Genomic DNA, 16,365 nt, shown 5'->3' with positions numbered 1-16,365 from the left:
TGTGCCTCTTCCCCCCTGGGGCACGGTGGAGGGGACCCCCAACACACCCCCTGGCAATGTTCCCTTCCAGGGACTGGGCCCCTAGTCATCCTATAATACTTTTTTCAGGGTGGGCTTATCCACCTAATGGGGGGAGTGGGCATTCCCAGGGGTCCGGCAGACACTGGGGAGAGGCTGGAGATTTGCTCTTTGGCCACTGGCTGCATGTGGGGCCAACTTGTCACAGGAGGAGGCTGTCTCTGTGGCCAGTGTCACCTTCCCAGGAACCACCTGCTCCAGCCCCTTTTGGAGAGTGGGGACCAAGACCCTTCCTAGCAGGACCCAGAGGGCTGGAGCCACCCTCCTTGCCCTGTGGCTGCCCTCCTCTCCCGCCAGCCAGCACAGGGCCGTGGGCCTGGGGGAGGCACGTCAGCTTCTGAATGCCCCCAAAACCTATCCATAGAGCAGCAGCTCCTCAAGTCTCATTTTATTCTGACAAAGGTTGGGGTGGGGCTCCCCCACAGCACACTGCCCAGTGAGCAGCACCAGGTTCTGGGCAGGGAGCCCTCGTACCTTCCCTCAGCCACAGCCCCACCTGGCCCTGAAAGCCAGCTCGGGGGTGCAGGGGTCTGGCTGGGCTGGGGCTGGATTCACAGGACGCCTCAGCCCGCTCTGCCCTGTTTCTTCAGTAAGGAGAGGTGGGGGCGCCTTCCCCTGCCTTGGCTCACAGCCGCCCTCCTGTCCTGCCCAGCACAGTGGGGAGGGTGGGGTGGGGGGTGCAGTGCAGAGCTTGGGGTGAGGAGACAAGCCAGTCACACCTCCTTCTTGCAGGAACCTACAGGTGGATAGGGGGTGAGGTCAGAGGTCACTGCTTTCCACCACCTTCCAGTCCAGCCAGATCTGCCCTCTCACTTCTGTGCTGCCCCAACCCTCCCCCCCCACCCCCCCTGTCTGGGTGGCTCAGCTAGCAGGGGAACTCAGGTGGGGCGGTGGGCGTGGGGACCCGGCACTCACAGGACCCCAGCTGCTCCTCCAGGAAGGAGACCTGCTCACTCAGAGAGTCGATGCGCTCCAGCTGCCGGAAGGAGTGGGCCAGGAGGCTGCCAGGGTCAGGGAGTCCGTGCTCCAGGGCACGCGAGGCCAGGCTGTGCAGTGGGGCCAGCACCAGCTGCAGCTTCTGTGGGGCAGGCAAAGGGCCGGGTGGGGAAGGGCCTGTGTGACCCTGGGCCAGCCCCTCACCCTCTGTTCCACTAGACTTTAAAGGAAACTGCTGTGGCCAGCAAGGGCTCTGCCAAACCACCTAACTGTAGCTGCGGGGCCCTGGATGTCCACCAGAGGGGGCTTCTGAGCCAGGAGAGCCAGAGGTGGTTGGGCGCAGGCAGACAGCACACGTTCCCCAAGGACTGGGGTCCCAGGTCAGGGGAGCTAGGAGGGGTGGACCGGAGCTTCTGAGGGGTCGTCAGGTCAGTGTCCCCGTGGAAAGGCCCACAGGGGCACTTGGTCCCCATAGGGACAAAGGCTGGACCTGCGTTCAGGCTGTGTGGCCTGAGGGGACAGGGCTGAGCTCAGGCCCCTGCTGTCCTGGGGGTCCCGGTCATATGCTGCCCCTATCACGCACAGAACCCAGACCAAGGGCCCCCTGGGCTGCAGGATCAAGGAAGCCTCCCCTGGGGCACCCCTGCTGGACCCCACAGCCATCCCAAGGGTGAGATCTCTGCCACAGGAGACAGCGGTGGGGGGGGCCTCACCTGCTCCAGCAGGTCAACTCTGGACTGAAGCCTCTTCACTTCCTCCTTCACCTCACCGTCCGCTCCTGGGGAGACCCAGGTGCTGAGTCAGGGGGCTCAGCCCACACGCCCCACCCCAGGCCGGCCTCTTACCCTGATGGGGTGGCCGCCCAGCCTCTGCCCCAGGTGTGGGACAGAACCCTGGAGACGGGTTCAAGTCCTAGCTGTGGTGGCAAGCCCCTGCCCCCTTCTGGTCTCAGGTGTCCACCAGGGCAGGCCTGGAGGTCTTGGAGGTGGCCCTGCCAGCTCAGCGCCCCCTGGGGTATGGCTCGGCAGACGCAGCCCCACTCCCACCAGCCCTTTGGTGCAGGGTCCCCACCATGCTGAGGGTGTCCCCGCCGAGGTCCGTGCCACGCGCTTGGTGCCAGGCTGCCGACGGCGCATTATTACTCACGGTACGAGTTTGAAGTGTCACAGCGCGTACCAAAAGTAATAATGGCCCGTCACCAGCACAGGTGCCGCCTCCAGGCTGCGGCGCGGGGACACACAGGACCCCGGGGCCGGGCCTTCTTCCCCTTTTGGCTGAGGTGAGGCCCCCGGCAACCTCCCACATGCCCTAGAGAAGCCACCACCCGTCCTTCCTGTGGGGAAGAGCCCGCTTCTGCCAGGTCAGGGAGCTGGTCTGCAGCCCCCCACCATGCCCAGCACAGACCTACTGGCTGACGTCCACCACCCCAGGTCCTCCCCCCCTGTTCCCCCAGGCACAGCAGCAAGGGTTGGGCCGGTGGGGCGTTTACCTCTGGTGGGATTTGGGGCCACCCTGGGGTTCCCTCTCTTGGGCAGGCAGAGCTCCCCGTCCACAGATGGGCTGTGCCCCTCCTGACATTGGCACCAGTAACTACCCACAGTGTTGACACAGCGCTGGGGACAGCCACCCCCTCCAGCACTGCATTCATCCACATCTGCGGGGGGGGGGGGGGGGGAGTGTTAGTTAGGGAGCGGTGCCCACACTAAGCCTCCTAGAGACCGACCCATCCAAGGGCCACCCAGGACACACAGGGAGATCCTTCCCCTCTGGGAGGGCGGGATCCAGCCTCACCTGTCTGGCAGGTATCTCCCCGCCACCCTGCAGGGCAGTGGCAGCGGCCTGGTTGGACACAGCTCCCTCCATTCTGGCATGGTGGCTGGCATATTGCTGTGGGTGGGGGAGGCCTGTCACCAACTCAGGAAGTTCCCCAGATCCCCATGGGTGGCAGCAGGGAGGGGTACCACGCAGCCAGGGCGAGGAGGCGCTGGGCTCAGGTTTTGAGAAGCAGCAGGTGCTTTGCTGGGGTCTGGAGAGTGGGATGGGCTGCTGTTTTTACTATGCTGGGTGCTGTGAGGCCCTCACCTGCTCCACAGGCCCCAGGGAGCCCACCGGTCCTCTTCCAGCCCGGGCAGCAGGCGTAGCGAGGCCTGGCAGGGGCTGGCCCAGGGCTTCGGCGGTAGGCAGTCCTGTAGATGGTCCTGTGGGGTGGCAGGGGCAGCTCAGAGGGGCCCCTCATGGACTGGCCTCAGTGGGTGCACCAGGTCTCCTGGGCCCAGGCCAGGCTTTCCCCAGACATGCTAAGCGAGACACACCTTCCCTACCTATCCACCCACCTTCTTGGCTGGTCTGGTCCTAAGCCCTACAGAAGCCACGTCTCCCCCAGAGTGGACAAGGTTACCCAGGTGTGCCTCCAGAAGTCCTCTCCCCCTGGGATGGCAGCTCGGGGTCACTGCAAAAGCCACCTCCCCACCCTGCTCTGTGGTGATGAGTGGGACCCCAAGACTTGGCAGGAAGCCCCGGCTGGGGTTGGCCTAGAGCCGAGGTGGTGCCGGTACGCAGACGTGCCACGCCAGTTGAGCCTCCTGTTCCAGGAACAGGGGGATCCAGGCCGAAAGGTTAGGGTCTTGCTGGTCCCGCAGCATGTCACCAGCAGAACAGGGCTGGTCTCCCCAGTTTGCTGAAGGTGCTCTTCTAGACCCACACTTCTCAAATCACCGGCTCAGGAGCCACCTAGGCCCCCTCCCCTGAGCAGGTTGGACAGGGCTCACAAATCAGGGCTGTAATTACCAGCCCCCTCCTCAGCCACCCAGGCTTAGTGAAACATGACGTTTCCATATGTTTTATGTTCGGGCTGAGGTACCCGAGCAGAGGCAACTAGGGCTCTGCCCCACACTGGGCATGTGTCTCTGGGTCCCCAGCCCAAACCCCGCCCTCTGTCAGGGAGGTCTTAAAGAACCTTACAGAAAATAAAATCTTTGAAAGCCACAGCCCCACAGCTGAGAACCAGAGATGGATGCCCCTCCCGCTGACAGAAGCCGAAGGGAACATACTGGTGAGGGGCGGGGGGCTGGCTCTCCATCTGTGACCACTGGGGCCGTCAAGGGGAGAGGGGTGCCCACTGGAGCCCCGAGGGCTGGAGCAGGACGGAGGCAGCATCACAAGTGGACAGTACAGTAGCCAGTGATGCCGGGGGTGGGGGATTCACACCCCGCAATGGAGGGGAGCAGACGGGATGGGGACCCCTCTAAAATGAGGGTGGAGGCAGATGTGCCAGATGCTCTTGGAGGACTGGTGTTTGAGGTCACCGCGATACCCTCCTGAGGCCAGCACTGCCCACGTTCCAACAGGCATCAGTCTCTGCCACCCACTTGGACATGGTCTCAGTGAGTCCTGCTGCTCTGGGCCTCGGTTTCCCATCTCGGGGTGAATTGCCCTCCTGGGCCCCAGGGTTCATGTGTGGCGGGTGGGGGCCACTCACCGGTAGGTGCTGCAGGTTCGGTGCCCATCGCAGATGGTGAGGAAGGGCTGGTACACACGCTGCACGAAGGACTCGGACACGGGGCTCCTGGGAGCCCCAACAGCACACACCCTGCGGCTGCAGAGGTGGGGGGCCAGTGGGTCAGCCAGGGGCTTCCAGCACTGGGACCCAGGGGAGCCGAGAACCCGGGAAAGGGGCTTCTCAGTGTCATTGTGGGGAGGACCCTCAGCAGGAGCCTCAAGGATGAGCTCACCCAGGCCGGTAGACATGCTCGGTGCCACCCGCTGCCAGCACCAGGAACCACACCAGAAGCAGCTCGCTGGAGCCCCACATGGCCCGTGTCTCCAGGTAGGACGGCCTTCTCCTCAGGGTGGCCTGGAGCACAAGGCACAGCCCTGTAAGTCCCTCCGCAGACCCTCCTCAAGCCCATGCTCCGGGTGGGGACTGTCCCTTGGCTCTGACACCTGCCCAGCTCAGCCTCCTGCCAGCGGGAGAGGCCCCACAGGTGGGTGCCAGCTCTCCCATCCCCCAGCCTGCCTCACCAAGTGAGGCCAGCCGCTCACCAGCCACGTACAGCTCACCCGGGGACCACAGAAAGGCGACACCATCGGGGCCCAGGAACAGAAGCCAGCACTCTCATTTGGGGTCCTAGGCACCCTAACCCTGTGGGGCTTGGTCTGGGTGAGCCTGCAAAGCATCCGAAGCTCCAGGGAACTTCACTCAGGCAAGTGGGGGCCCAGGGCTTGCGTATGGACCAGCTCTCCCTCCCCTAACGGGGTTCAGTGCCCTCCTGTCATGGCAGCGCAAAGGCACGCTTGTACCCCAATCTCAGTCCGCAAATGCTGTTAGTGGGCAGAGCTGGAACCCAGCCCAGCTGACTTGGCCCTTCTGGCTCCAGTGCCTCATCTGCCAGATGGGGAGCCAGTCGAGGCGGCATGGTGTCGGAGTCCAGCAGGGGTGCGGCGCTTCATGCATGAGCCCTCCCGGTCCTCAGTGGTGTGGGGGTCCGCGCTTAGGAGGTAGGGGGTCCTACACTGCGGACCGAACCCGTCTGGAGTATCATGCAGCCTTCAGGGCTCCCAGGACAGTGGCCCCACTGGGCGCCCACCTGGCAGGACTGGAGCAACCCTCCCCACCCCACGCCAGTGGATCGGGACCGTCCCTCTGCTGGCTGTGGGTGGGAGCCAGGGAGGCCGCAGGAGGACTCCTGGGCATGTGAGAAACCCAGCCCAGAATTAACGGTCTGGAACATAGCCCAGGGACTGGAGAGGCGGTCCACAGTCCGGGACTGGGGAAGATGCTGCCATATGTGCAGCCAGGGCACTGGGGAGCTGGGGAGCGCCACGCCCCCAGGATCCGGCACCCTACCAAGGGCCCCAAGGGGCCAGGTGTCCGTGCCCACGCCCGTGGGCTGTCCTGTAGGAAAGGCACCAGGAGAAGCTGAACGTGTGTGTGGGAGAGGGGGATAGAGTCAGGGTAAGGTAGTCCCCTTCTCTGGGACTGTTTCCTCAGAGACATCACTGGGGTCTCGGAGGCCCTTCCTTTGCCTCTGACAGTCAGTCCCATAACCATGACCACCATGAGCAGTCGCTGAGCCCTCCATGCCCACCAAGCCCGACCCTGAGGGGACAGTGATGCCATGCCGGGTCCCAGTGGTCACTCAGCTGGTTCAGTCCACACTCTTGCCCACTGCATCACATGGCCGTGGGCTGGGTGGAAAGGCAGCAGGAGGAGGGTCCTTCCTGCACCCCCCGTTCTCTGTTGGGGGGGCCGGAGAGGGGAGGGCAGAGGGCAGCTGAGCAGGCAGAGACTGCAGTGGGCAACTGAGGTGTCGGGGGCAGTGGGGGATTTCTCAGTTTCCACGCAGAGGCACGTCCTGCTAATCAGAGCCGGTGGGGAGATGAACTGGGATGGCAGGGGTGGGGGCAGCACAGCTGGGGGGCAGGCCTGATGGTCCATGTCAGAACTGGCATGGTGAGGACAGGTGGCACTGGGAGGAGGCTCTGGGAAGGCAGAGGTGGGTGGGTGGGCTCAGTGGCTGAGCTGGGCAGGGCATGCCAGGCTTCTACAGGTGTAACTGCCCTTTGCAAAAACCCAGTTCCAGTACCTTCCCTACTTATCCAAGCGGCCTAGAAAAGGAATCGTGCTTCAGAAAAGGAGACTCAGTTTTTGAAAGTCATGCTCTCCCCCTAGACTGGAGGAAGCCGATGGCACTGCCTTGCCTTCGCTGGGCTGGCAGATTCTTATTTCCCTTTGGTGTTGCAGCCCTGCTGGGGCGGGACAGCCAGGCCGGGGGTGGCCACCAGCCACCAGATCCATAAGCAATAGTGTCCCATTCCCTCCTAGTGTCAGCATGAGCCCTGCCCGCCACCTTCCCTCGCACCTGGCCGTTCTGCATCCGGGCAGACCCCCCACACACCCCGGGGACGCTGGGTCTGCAGAAGGAGGGGCCTAACTCCACCGCAGCTCCATGGCCCTGGGTTCCCCCTCCTACCGGGAGGGGTGCTCTGCCCGTTAGGACCCACGGTGGGGGGGGGGCGCCGAGGCGGAGTGAGACAAGACTGACTCACTGTGCCCTCTCTACTGCCCGCCCCACGCCCCTTCTTCCCCTTGCACGCCGGCTTCGTGGGGCAGTGGGAGTGAGGGTGGAGTGACACCCCCCTCCCCGCCCCGCAGACGGTTCGGCTGGCCTGGGCTGTGGGGTCCCGGGCCTGCGAGGCCCAGAGTCAGGCCCTGGAGGACCCGCAGGGCCCGGATGCGGGATGAGGGGCTGCAGCGCTCCCCACCTCGGCCCCCAGCGCGGCCGGGCCCGGGGCGCCCGTCACCAGCAGGGGGCGCCATTTCCCAAGGCCGCTGGGCCCATTCTGCAGACCCAGCCTCAGGACCCGGGGCCAAGTCTGGGGGTCGTGTCTCTGCGCTGTGGCGCCTGGCGCCCCTGGCCCGCTCACCTCTCGACTCCCCGCCGTCGCTCGGCGTCGCCCCCCAGCTCCGCTCGCCGCTAGGTCCCCGACCTCCCCCGCCCCCAACCTGAGCGGCGAGCAGCCCCCGCCCTCGGCGCTCCCCGCGCCCCCGGCCCGGCGCCCCGCTCCCTCCGCACTCACCGCCCGATCCGGGCGCGCACGCGCCGCCGCCGCCACCGCGCCGAGGGGCCCCGGCCCTGCCCCGCCCCGGCCCCGCCCCACCTGGCCCGCCCCGGCCCCGCCTCCGCCCCGGGGTGGGCTCCGAGCCCCCAGCCTGCCCTCCCGCCCCCATTGCGCAGATGGGGAAACTGAGGCCCCGCAGGGGACTGTGCCCCCGGGCCGGGCAGTGAGTCAGCTACAACTCGGGGCTCCAGACGCACAACGGTTTCAGAGCGCCGCCGCCAGCCGCAGGGGACCAGGACTGACAGTAGGCCCCTTGGGGATTCGCACTGGGGAGTCACACTGGCCCGGGGTGGCTAGCTCTCGCCCCTCCCACCCCAAGCTGAGCACCAACGGTGGGGGCGGGAGATGGCCAGTTCACTAGGCACCAGGGGTAGGGTAAAGCTGACTGAGGCTCTGTAGCCACATGTAGGGTGGGCATCATGACCCCCGAAGTGTGGAGACCCCTTACTCCCATGAGATCACAGGAGTCCCGCAGAGCCGGCTGGGTCCTCGTGTGACACCAGGCCCCCCTCCCAATCAGGGTGTTAGGGTAGCACCCCCTTGTTCAGGACAGTCAGGACCACCCCTGAGTGCTCCTCAGGCCCCCAGGGAGTCCCCCCAACTCCATGGTCACCAATGGGGGCTCTTGGGCTGGTCTCTCCTTTCCTCAGCTCCATTTACGCATTTGTAACATGTGCTAAAGCAGCCCCATGTGGCAGAATGTCTAGAAGCAGCAGTGCCCACTGAGGGACAGCGGCTGGCACAGCTGGAGCCAGGTGCAGGCATGCCCTACCTGGGAACTCTGTTACCCCTTTGGTCGTTTTCTAATGTGATTATTACAGCCATCACCTTGCCTGAGGCCCTGGCCTTCCCCTCTTGGCAGCTTCTGCCCTTGAACTCAAGCCTGAGCCCTGGTCACCTAAGTGCCTGTGCACAGGTAAAGGCCCAGCCCGGCCCCTCTGCCGCTGCCCGGAGCCCCTGGGCCTTGCTGTGGAAACTCACCTGGAGAAGGGGTCTCCCTCATGCCCCAGACACTGGTGGCAGCTGCTCTTCTGGACAGTGGGGGCAACCTGTGCCTCTCTTGTGCTGGGGTCTGCAGGTCAGAGACACGGTGTGGGTTAGCACACAGCCTCGGTCACCCTGGCATCCAGGGGCTGGGAAAGGGGCCAGGGGCCAGCCTTGATGGCACTGCGGGACCTCGCCTGCATTTGCCCTACAGACCCCCACCGCATCATGGCCCAAGCTGAAGAGCCTCTCAGCTCTGCCCACCGCTCACACCTTCAGCCTGGTAGCAGACAAGGTTTCCGTCTGTCTGTCAGATGGAACTGCTGCCTCCTGCCCCAGGCTCCCAGGGGATGGAAACGCTCTGCTTATTATAGCCCACAGTCCCTCTGCAAAGCCCTGGTGCTGGGAGAAGGTCCTGCGGGTTCACAGGAAGGAAGGCACCTTCTTGCAGAGCGAGCAGCTGTGAGACATCAGGCTTGGGCCTCCTTTGGTGCACAGGAGCTGAAGGGGGGGACCCAGCTGGCTGTACAGGGGCCCCCAGAATGAGGCCTCTCCTTCCTGCCCTTCAGCAGCCACTGCCCCAGACCAGGGGACCCTGGACACCCCTGGCAGATGGCCTGAGGGCAGTGGGGACAGCTGCTCCTGGATGCCTATGATTGTGAAGGGGGGGGTCTTGCGTCTGAGAACCCTAGGTCTCCTGGCCCCAACCCAGGCAGGGCAGCCCTCGTGCAGCCCCAGGCAGTAAAGGGTTAAGAGCTGGGTCCGGGGAGAGCTTCCTCACCAGTCTCCTGCCCCCTCCAGTCTCTGAAGCTGTGGTCACTTGACCCTTTGACCTCTTGCCTGAGCAGAAAGGACAGCCTGGGGGGCTGGGTCAGCTTGTCCTTACTCTGCCACTAACCAGGGCTGAGGCCTCATTTTCTGCTCCCACATCTGAAAAATGGGCAATTCTCAGACAGGCTGCTGGTGTGGACGTGAGATGGCAGCAGGCTGGGGCTGGGGCTGGGAAGGCCCCCACTCCAGCTTGGGGGCTTTGGGTGGGGACTTGGGCCACTCTGGGTGGGGTAGGGGAGAGGGAGAACAGGCGCTGCCCCAGGGTCCTAGGTGGGCTGACAGAGTGCTCACACCACACTCCACCACGTGGACCCTCTGCCTGCGGACACCTGAAGCCAGGCCAGCAGGAGGGGACTCCTCCTGGTCCTATGTTCCGTGCCCCCAACATGCACTGCTCATCCTGCCTGCAGATTTGACTTTGGGGTTCCTGCCCCCCACGGGCACCCCTCCCCGATCTCCCCAGGAGTGCTCGCCCACCCTTGGGGGATGCCCTCAGGACATCTGGGTCTGAGAGGAGAGCCAAGCTGGGATTCTCCTGGAAGCAGAGTATGGCCAGAAGGAGGGGTGCCAGGAGGGGAAGGGTGCCAGCTGCACGTGCCTTCTCTTTCCAGGGATCATAACAGCTGCCAGGTTGCCCAGGGGTAAGTGTTGGAGTCGGGCAGGCCAGACCGCAATTTAGACTGGGCCACCATCAGTGGGCACCTGTGGCCAAGGGGCCTGACTGTGCTCTGAGGAGTGGGGATGGCACCAATAGGAGGAAAATGAGATGGCACCAGAGAGCAGAGTCCAGAGCTGGCACAGGTGCCGTGGTCACTGGGAGCCGAGGCGCTCACCCCGCTCTGCCCGCTTCCTGCCCTTCCAAGGCCACCCTTGCCATACCTGACGATGCCCAGGCCCTGGCTGGGCCATGGCCACCACAGCTGCCTCCTTGGGCCGGGGGTGGACCCTGCCCCTCGCCAGCCGCCCCGGGGCACCTCCTGAGGCCATCCGCCTGGCCTGTCTGCTGGAGCCTCCATCTCAGCCGTTCGTGCAGGACAGCCGTCGTGGGGCAGGGAGGCTCCTCCCGGGCAAGGAAGGGCGGCTTTTTATGCTCCCTCCCGTGGAAATCAGGATTGGGGTGGGCCCTTCCCCACCGGACTTCCTGTGTGTGTTCTCCACTGATAATGGGATCTGTCGGCACACAAACAGGAGGCTGAGGGGCAGTGGGGGCCTTCGAGGGAGGGGCCTGGCCCAGCTGCGGGAGGGGTGGGGGACCCGTCCCCCTGGGGCTTCAGAGTCGAACCCTGAAGCAGCCAGAGACCAGGCTCTGGCCGACCACAGCCCTGCTCCTGACCCTGGGACCGGCTGGTCCCGTGTGTGACAGAGGACGTGGCTGGCACCAGGGCTTTCGTAGTACCGTGGGTCCACCAGGCTGGTGGGACCTCAGGCCATGCTAGTGTGTCTCCACGGAAGGGACCATTGGTTCTGTGACCCTGGACTCTCCCCCAAGGCACTCACCAGCACCCCCTGATGTGTGTGCCACAGGGTGGGGATGGACAAGGGGGCTGGGTGGTCTGAGAACAGCTGTTGTGGGGCGTGACAAGGAGGGGCAGACATCAGCTCAGGGCCCTCTCTAGGAAGGGAGCTGTGTGCCTTGGAAAGGGCTGCCCAGGGGACAGTGAGTCCTGGAGGTGTACCAGCAGGGGTGCTGTCCTGGGCAAAGCATGTTCTCTGGCCCCCTCAGCCTCCAGCAGGCAGAGGGGTGCGGGGCAGGATGGGGGTGGAGGAACGCAGGCCCTTCAGTTGGCCAAAGGGGGTGCTTCCTCAGGTGAGTGGGTGGTCCAGCCCCCAGGTCTGGTCTGCCGTTTCCTCATTTAAATGGCTCTGAGAGATTGGAGGCCGAGCATCAGAGGCTGTGATGGTGGGTGGCAGGTGCCCACGGAGAGCTGGGCAGCTGCTGAGGACCCACCCAGACCACACAGTTGGCCAAGGGCCTCCGAGCGAGCCGGGTTGCCTTGGGGCACAAGCCCTGATCTGGGGTCAGCCCTCCTACCCACAGCCGGAGCACCCTCGTTTCTGTGACCTTGAGCCCCTCCACTCACCCTCACCTCTCTCCAGCCCCACCCAGCTGATGTCCAGGCCTAGAGGGAGGCAGGGCAGCCTGGGAAATTCCCCATGGAAATGCTGAGAGCAGGAGGGGTCTCACCCATACTTGGCAGGTCCCGTGGTCAGTAGGGACCTGCTCCCTTCCCCACCCCCATGGCCGGGGAAGCGTCTGCCAAAGCTGCAGGGCTGTGGGCAGGACCCAGGGTCTTCTCTCCTCTGGGTCTCAGTTTCCCCATCTGTTCCATGGGGGTGAGAGAGGTGCCAGCCACCAGGCTTGTTGTGATGGCTGAGGAGGCTCTTGGGGCTGAGCTGTTGTTGGTCTGAGTGGCGAGGGGCCTGGAGGCCTCTTTGCTGAGGTGCCCCCTGCCCAGAGGCTGGAGCTGGCAGGTAGAGCCTCCCATCCCCCCATCTCTCCCCACCAGTCCACAGTGGCCGCACTCTGGGCACCCCTTGCCTCACTCGGCCTCCTTGCTCACCCACCTGAGGGCCCATCTGCCCAGAAGGGCTGGGGTATCCTGCCAAGGTCCTTGCCAGAGTATAGGGCCAAGTTGGGCTTTTCCTCCCCCACAGGAGGTGCCCAGGGATCTGTTCTGTGCCCCTGGGTGGAAGAACCAGCAGACATCAAGGCTGGGTAGATCCAGCCCCTTTTGTGTACAGATGGGGGAACTGAGGCCCAGCGAGGGAAGACACTCGGCCAGGTAAGCAAGGGGCCAGGGCAGGACAGGAACAGCCCCTTCCTTTCCTCCTTTGTTTGCTCAGTGAACACCCAGATGCCTCCTTATGCCCCCCACCAGGCATCAGACCCATCCATGCCAGGGGACAGGATGGGTCAGGAGTAGCTAATTAGCCAAACTCCTCCCTCTAAAGCTGGGGCATGTTAGGGAACTTTCTGGAAAGGTGCCCCAGCACACAGAGGTGAGTCCAGGCACAGACAGGAGAGAGAGCAGAGCCCTGGGTCCTGCTGAAGTCCATCTTCCTACTCTGGCTCCTGGGTGCCACCTGGGGTGGGGTCTAGCCCTGCCTGCTGCCCACTTGCTTAGGGGCTGTGCCATTGCTCCGGATCCCCTCCTGACAAGCCCTGCCCCCAGCCCCTCCCTGGACCAACACCACAACCAATTCAAGGAGCAGAGGCCTTGCCTCAGGGCGTCAGGGTACCAGCCTCGCCCTATCCAGTTGCCTAGAACCCCACCGTGTCCTACCGTCTCAGGTCCCCTGCTGGAGACCTGGCCCAACCCAGGGCATGTCAGGGAGGGGCTGCCCAAAACGGAGGTGTGGGTGCAGGCAGAGGACAGAGATGGGTGCTGTCTGACCCTCAGACTGCAGGAGGGTCCCAGAGGCCTGGAAGGAGAAAGTGGCACTTGCTGTCCCCTGGGCCCCTTGGGGTGCTGGAGCGGTGGGAGCTCACTTACTCTGTGCTCCAGGCTGGAGGGGGCTCAACCTGGGCAGGCCAGAACCCCCCGCTCCCCGCAGGAAGGCTCTCCTCCCCACTCTGATAGCGTCTGTTTAGGTTCATCGAGCAAACCACCTGCCCGCCCCGAGTCCTTTTTGGAAGGAGTCAGTGGCGCCTCTGACCCAGGCCTATGTCCCCAGAGGACAGAGCGTGCCCTGCCTCACAGACCTAGCACAGAGGTGACCACCTGGTGGGACTGGTCAGCGACCTCCACACGGTCTGGGCTGTCCACACCTAGGTGGCTCACAGACCTGGCCTGGAGCCCTGCCAGCTTTGAGTGTGGCGTCCAAGGCAGGGACCCTGGCCCTCTGGTGCCAGCTTCGCTTCCGTTGGAGGCTCTGCCCACACTGGGCCTCAGTTTCCCCATCTGCTCCACGGTTAGCAGGGTGAGACTCTTGCAGCTTCCTCCCTGTTGCCAGAGCACTTTGATTGGGAAGGGGTCCTACTACCTTACCGTCCCCGAGTGTGCTGGTCAGGTGGTGAGTGGCAGAGGTTGGCCCCCTGGGACCCTCCTGGGACCTCTTACAGCCAAGCTTTCGGCTTCTGCAGCCCCAGGAGAAGGTGAACCAAGTCCCCAGCAGAAGCCAGTGTGGGCACTTCAGGCGGCTTGAGGCAGAGGGGTACCAGGCGCAGTGTGAGCCGGGATGCAGGAAGGGGAGAGCAGAGCACGGAGCTGCCGGGAGAGATGGGGCTTCCTGTTTCCCCCCCACCCCCCCAACACCGAGTGCCGCTGGCCTCAGGAACAGGATGGCTCTGTCACTACGGCTGGGCCCAGCCTCACGCCAGATGTGGCTGAACCTTAATCAAGGGACAGCCTGGTCCAGCGACCCATCCCAGTGGGGGCTGCAAGGGAGGTGGCCGGGCTCGGGCACCCCTGGGCCAGGTGAGCTGTCTACACCTAGTGGGGCCAGGCCCCAAAGGGAACAGGGTTGATAGGGAGCTGGGGTCTGTCCAGCCTGCCTGGGGTCTTCAGCTCTCCTCGCCCCGCCCCACTGCCCTGACTCCTGCCCCACGTGTCTGTTAGAAGTGCCCCCTGCTGGGCACCTGGGCACCATGCTCAGTGCTCACATAACACCCCTGAACTGAGAATTTTCCGTTTTCAGATGATACGCCTGAGGCTCACAGGGGAAGATGCTTGTCCAGGGTTGGCCAGTGGGAAACAGAAGCGTTGGACGGAGAGCTCAGGGTGCCTGGGCACCGGGAGACTCTTGGGAACCCTAGGCTCCTTCTTCTTGCTGCCCCCACCACCTCGCTTCCTGTAGACCACTCATGGAGGACCAGGAGCCAACCCCAACCCCCACACCCTGTCCTTCGTTCCCAGATCCGCATGGGCTCTACCTTCCCGGCCACCACACTTCCCGCCTGGACGGTCTCCTCCTCAACCTGGTGGGCACCCCTCCTCCCCACACCAGTTGTCAGGGAGCTTTGTGCAGGGTGACATCAGCTCATGTGACATCCCTGCCTAAGCTCCCCTGAAGGCTTCCCGTGGCACTTGGGCTGAGTTCTAACCTCACACGGCACCTGAGCGCCAGCTCCACAGAGCAGGGCCTCGTCTCTCGCTCACTGCCTGCCCTCGCTGGGACAGGGCCCCTTTGCATCCTCAATAGGTGCTGAGGGGCCCTGCAGACGCCCCCCCACCCAGAGGTGGCTTGCAAACATGCACTGCAGCCGACACTTTGTAGAGAACCACACGGCCCTGTGAATGTTCACACGGTGAGCAAGCCCGTGTAACCGGTACCCGGCCAAGAGACCGGGTCCCGCTTTCACGGCCCAGGAGCCGCTCCCCTGACTCGTGTAGAGTGGTTCTGTCTGGTTCAAAGTTTAAGCCCATGGCATCACGTGGTGCCCACGCTGTGTCTGGTCTGTGCCACTCCATGGTGCATCTGTGAGACCCGTCTGTGCTGTTGTGATTTGGTGGCTGTTGCTCGTCCCTTGGAAGAATGGAACAACTTATGTGCACAGCGTGGCTGGCTTTGGGTCTTACCAACAGTGCTGCTTTGGACACTGTGCTGGCCTTTTGGCAGACGCACGCATGAACGCATTTCTCTTGGCTGCCTGTACCCGGGACTGTCCAGGAGAGGCACGAAGCCAGCAACCACCCAGCAGTTCAGGTGGCCCCCATCAGCAGTGCGGGGGCATTCCGCTGCCTGGCCCCTCGGCAGCACTGACTATTGTCTTTTATCATTTGAACCATTCTGCTGATTCTGCAGTGGTATCACTGTTGCTATTTCTTTAATGCAGGGAGATGACGAGAGTATTCTTTTTTGAACAACAGATTTCTCCCTTGCAGAAAGACTCATTTATAGAGGAGATACCTGGGTGGGGGTGAGAGCCGGGCCGGGGGCCCTGGGGAAGCAGGGTGGCTGCGGGGAGGGGCCAAGGGCCAGGCTTGGCTTCGCTGAGCAGTCTGACCTGCAGGCACCGTGAGTGGTGACTGTCTCAGGGCACTGAGCGAGTCTGGGTGTTGCAGAGAGAGGAGGCCATCCACAGGGACAGAGCCTGGGGGGGTCCCCTGGTGTAATTTCTGTGGGTACTCAGCGTGTCCCTGGCTCCCAGGAGCCCCCACGAAATGTTTGTGTCCAGAGCTGTTGGCTAGCTCAGGGTCAAGGTGCTGACTCTTGCAGGAGGCTCGCTGAGCTGGGAGAGCTCACAACAGAGTCCGAGACCCCCGGTGCCGTGGCCAGGCCCTCGAGGGTCACCTCAGCCCACACACTCAGCCCCATGGCCGGGGCTTGTCCCAGTACCCCGCTTGGAACCCAGGCTCCTGCAGGCCACGGAGGCCACCGCAACCCCCTCACAGCTCCCCCTTCATGGGGGCCAAGGAAGGGGGCTTGCCCTTCCCGCCTGGCACCCTGCACGGAAGCCCCACTTACAGTGGGGCTGCAATTTGCCAAGCCAGGCAGATGGGCAACCGTTAAGGTGGAGGCAAAAAAACACTTTACCTCCCTGGACGGAAAGGGAAGTTCCCGTGAATGGGGGAGGGGGCGTTAATGGAGGTGGGCAAGGGTTTAGCGGCCCCCCAGCTCATGCCCCCATTGGGGCCATCCTGTCCCCTCCCCGCCCTGCCCACTTAGGGAAAGCTGGGGGCCAGACTCTCCAGAGCCTTTGGGGAGGGGGGGGAACAAGAGTGACAGCTAAGACCTGCAGACACCGCTGCATGCTGTGGCTTCTTGGGGGGCTGTCACCACCCTTTGAGGGTGATGCCACAGTCTGACCCTGTTTGTGGAGGAAGAATAACTCCTTATGGTCACGAAGACTGTCAGGGCAGAGCCTGACCTCCTGCCCAGAGCCGGGCCAGGCGGGAGCGGCAGGCAGGGGCATGCTGGCCATGGGGGGCAGGTGAGCGGTCCCTGTCCCGAGAGAGCCCTGGTCCCCATTAT

The 16,365-nt window shown here is 63.9% G+C and overlaps 1 protein-coding gene across 9 annotated transcripts; it reads right to left on the bottom strand.

Moving 5' to 3' along the window:
- Positions 1 to 451: 451 nt before the first annotated feature.
- On the bottom strand, positions 452 to 13,580 carry EGFL7 (EGF like domain multiple 7). 9 transcript variants are annotated; one of them, XM_074331345.2, is made up of 11 exons: positions 10,330 to 10,512; positions 8,893 to 9,034; positions 8,617 to 8,707; positions 4,746 to 4,867; positions 4,493 to 4,609; positions 3,097 to 3,212; positions 2,806 to 2,901; positions 2,504 to 2,668; positions 1,728 to 1,792; positions 994 to 1,156; positions 452 to 814 (listed from the first exon to the last, which is right to left on the bottom strand). In XM_074331345.2, exons 4-11 carry the CDS (start codon positions 4,823 to 4,825, stop codon positions 792 to 794), a joined length of 825 nt encoding a protein of 274 aa, XP_074187446.1. In that variant the 5' UTR covers positions 4,826 to 4,867; positions 8,617 to 8,707; positions 8,893 to 9,034; positions 10,330 to 10,512; the 3' UTR covers positions 452 to 791. The 9 variants fall into 9 exon arrangements, 8 of the variants coding, with proteins under 8 accessions (XP_074187446.1, XP_074187447.1, XP_019612308.2 ...); XR_002139587.3 differs by lacking the exons at positions 2,504 to 2,668; positions 8,893 to 9,034 and adding an exon at positions 9,061 to 9,120 and having other exon boundaries at positions 10,330 to 10,521; XM_074331346.2 differs by lacking the exons at positions 8,893 to 9,034; positions 10,330 to 10,512 and adding an exon at positions 13,440 to 13,580.
- Between the last annotated feature and the right edge of the window lie 2,785 nt (positions 13,581 to 16,365).

The sequence above is a fragment of the Rhinolophus sinicus genome, chromosome 16 (assembly GCF_057876585.1).
Source record: "Rhinolophus sinicus isolate RSI-liver-muscle chromosome 16, RSI-T2T, whole genome shotgun sequence".
Taxonomy (NCBI): domain Eukaryota; kingdom Metazoa; phylum Chordata; class Mammalia; order Chiroptera; family Rhinolophidae; genus Rhinolophus; species Rhinolophus sinicus.
Note: the sequence above shows the minus strand (reverse complement) of the source record. Positions and strands in the feature narration are given on the sequence as shown.